The sequence below is a fragment of the Cyprinodon variegatus genome, unplaced genomic scaffold (assembly GCF_000732505.1).
Source record: "Cyprinodon variegatus isolate N-32 unplaced genomic scaffold, C_variegatus-1.0 Scaffold1294, whole genome shotgun sequence".
NCBI classification, from domain to species: domain Eukaryota; kingdom Metazoa; phylum Chordata; class Actinopteri; order Cyprinodontiformes; family Cyprinodontidae; genus Cyprinodon; species Cyprinodon variegatus.
Window position 1 is genome coordinate 126,759 of NW_015151747.1, and position 1,450 is coordinate 128,208.

At 47.0% G+C, this 1,450-nt stretch overlaps 1 protein-coding gene across 1 annotated transcript in view; it reads right to left on the reverse strand.

Moving 5' to 3' along the window:
• LOC107102668 (VIP36-like protein) overlaps positions 1 to 1,450 on the reverse strand; it is a 13,001-nt gene that overhangs the window by 5,985 nt on the left and 5,566 nt on the right. Inside the window, exons 2-3 of the mRNA XM_015402056.1 lie at positions 1,015 to 1,154; positions 746 to 884 (exon numbers count right to left, since the gene is read on the reverse strand). Coding sequence (XP_015257542.1) covers positions 746 to 884; positions 1,015 to 1,154 — 279 coding nt within the window. The remainder of the gene's footprint in view (positions 1 to 745; positions 885 to 1,014; positions 1,155 to 1,450) is intronic.

Genomic DNA, 1,450 nt, shown 5'->3' on the forward strand with positions numbered 1-1,450 from the left:
CTCCCCTTTTCTCCCTCAGTCACCGAGCGGCGCTAGCCACCTCTGAATGGCAGAGATTTATTGATTAAAACTAGTTTCTACAGGCACACTTCAAATTATTACATTGGTTTAAATAGTTTGGTCTATAAAGAAATAGTAGAAATGTCATTATGGCGTTTGAAAAACGTTTTATAGAAAGTTTTAAATATGCAGATGTGCTGGTTGACCAATGAATAGCCGTAACTTTTCAGCCATTTCTCCATCTAATAAAGGTCTTTAAATGATGGTGACCTGTTGGGCCTCTATGATCCTTCCTCTGAACTTCTCTCTGCTGATGATGATGTTGGAGTTTAGGTCTAAACATAAAAGAGTTTCACTAAAAATGGCAGCAGAGTTGGTAATCAATGTGTTTGGGAATCTGACACTTTAAACGGAGAAGACATTTCTAAAGCAGACTTCCTCTGTTACGTCCTCATCATCATCATCATCATCATCATCACCATCATCATCATCACCTTTCTGCAGACAGACTCCAACATCGATTTCCTTCTGCGTCACAGTTCTTCACCATAAGGTTGATCTGTTCCAGAGAAACAACTTCATGGTTTGACGGCAAAGGACCACCAGCACTATTGCGTCACCAGATCGGCCCCAGACCAGCATCAGACTGGCACCAGCTAAGCCAGCACTTGACTCAACCAGCACCACATCCCACCAGAGGGTCACTGGACCGGCCCCGGACCGGCATCGACTTCTAAACCTTCACCTTAAATCTAAACCAGCAGAAGTCCGCCTGCAGTTGGACGATGGGTTTCTACTCACATCATGGGTCTTCACTGCGTTTGGGTAGGTGTCCACAAATACTCCCAGTCCAACAAACTGGTTCATGTTCCCGAAAACTGGACCTGCCAGAGTTGAAGAAGAGCAAAGAGAGGAAGGAGGAGGAGGAGTGATGAAGAACGAACTGAAACCAACTGATCTATAGGAGGTCTGATTCCCTGATCACCATCCCCCTCCTCCATGCATTCCACCTACCATTCTGCATGCGGTCTCTGGTGAGCCAGATGGCCAGTCCGTCCCCGTTCAGGTTCTTCTTCCCGCTGCCGTGGATTTTAAAGTGAACTTGGAGTTCCCAGTCCCTCAAAACCAGAGGCTGCAGATCAGGAGAGAGGATTCAGCGGCGTGAGGGGGTGGTCAGGAACATCAGACCCATGGGATCATTAGTCAGAGAGAACAGAGGGAGGTTCTTCACGTCCAGACCTGAAACCTGCCTCACTAAGTGAAGAACATCAGACCTGCAGCTGATCACAGATAGCTAACAGCGCCTGACTGGTTAGTCAGACCGTCTGACAAATGCTTCCCTTTGCTGGATGTTCTAAAACACGGACCAGTCAGGAAGAAGGAAAAGTCCTTTAGACCCCACAGTCCTGGAAGGACCAGATCTATCGATCAACCAGATCTACCAATCTAC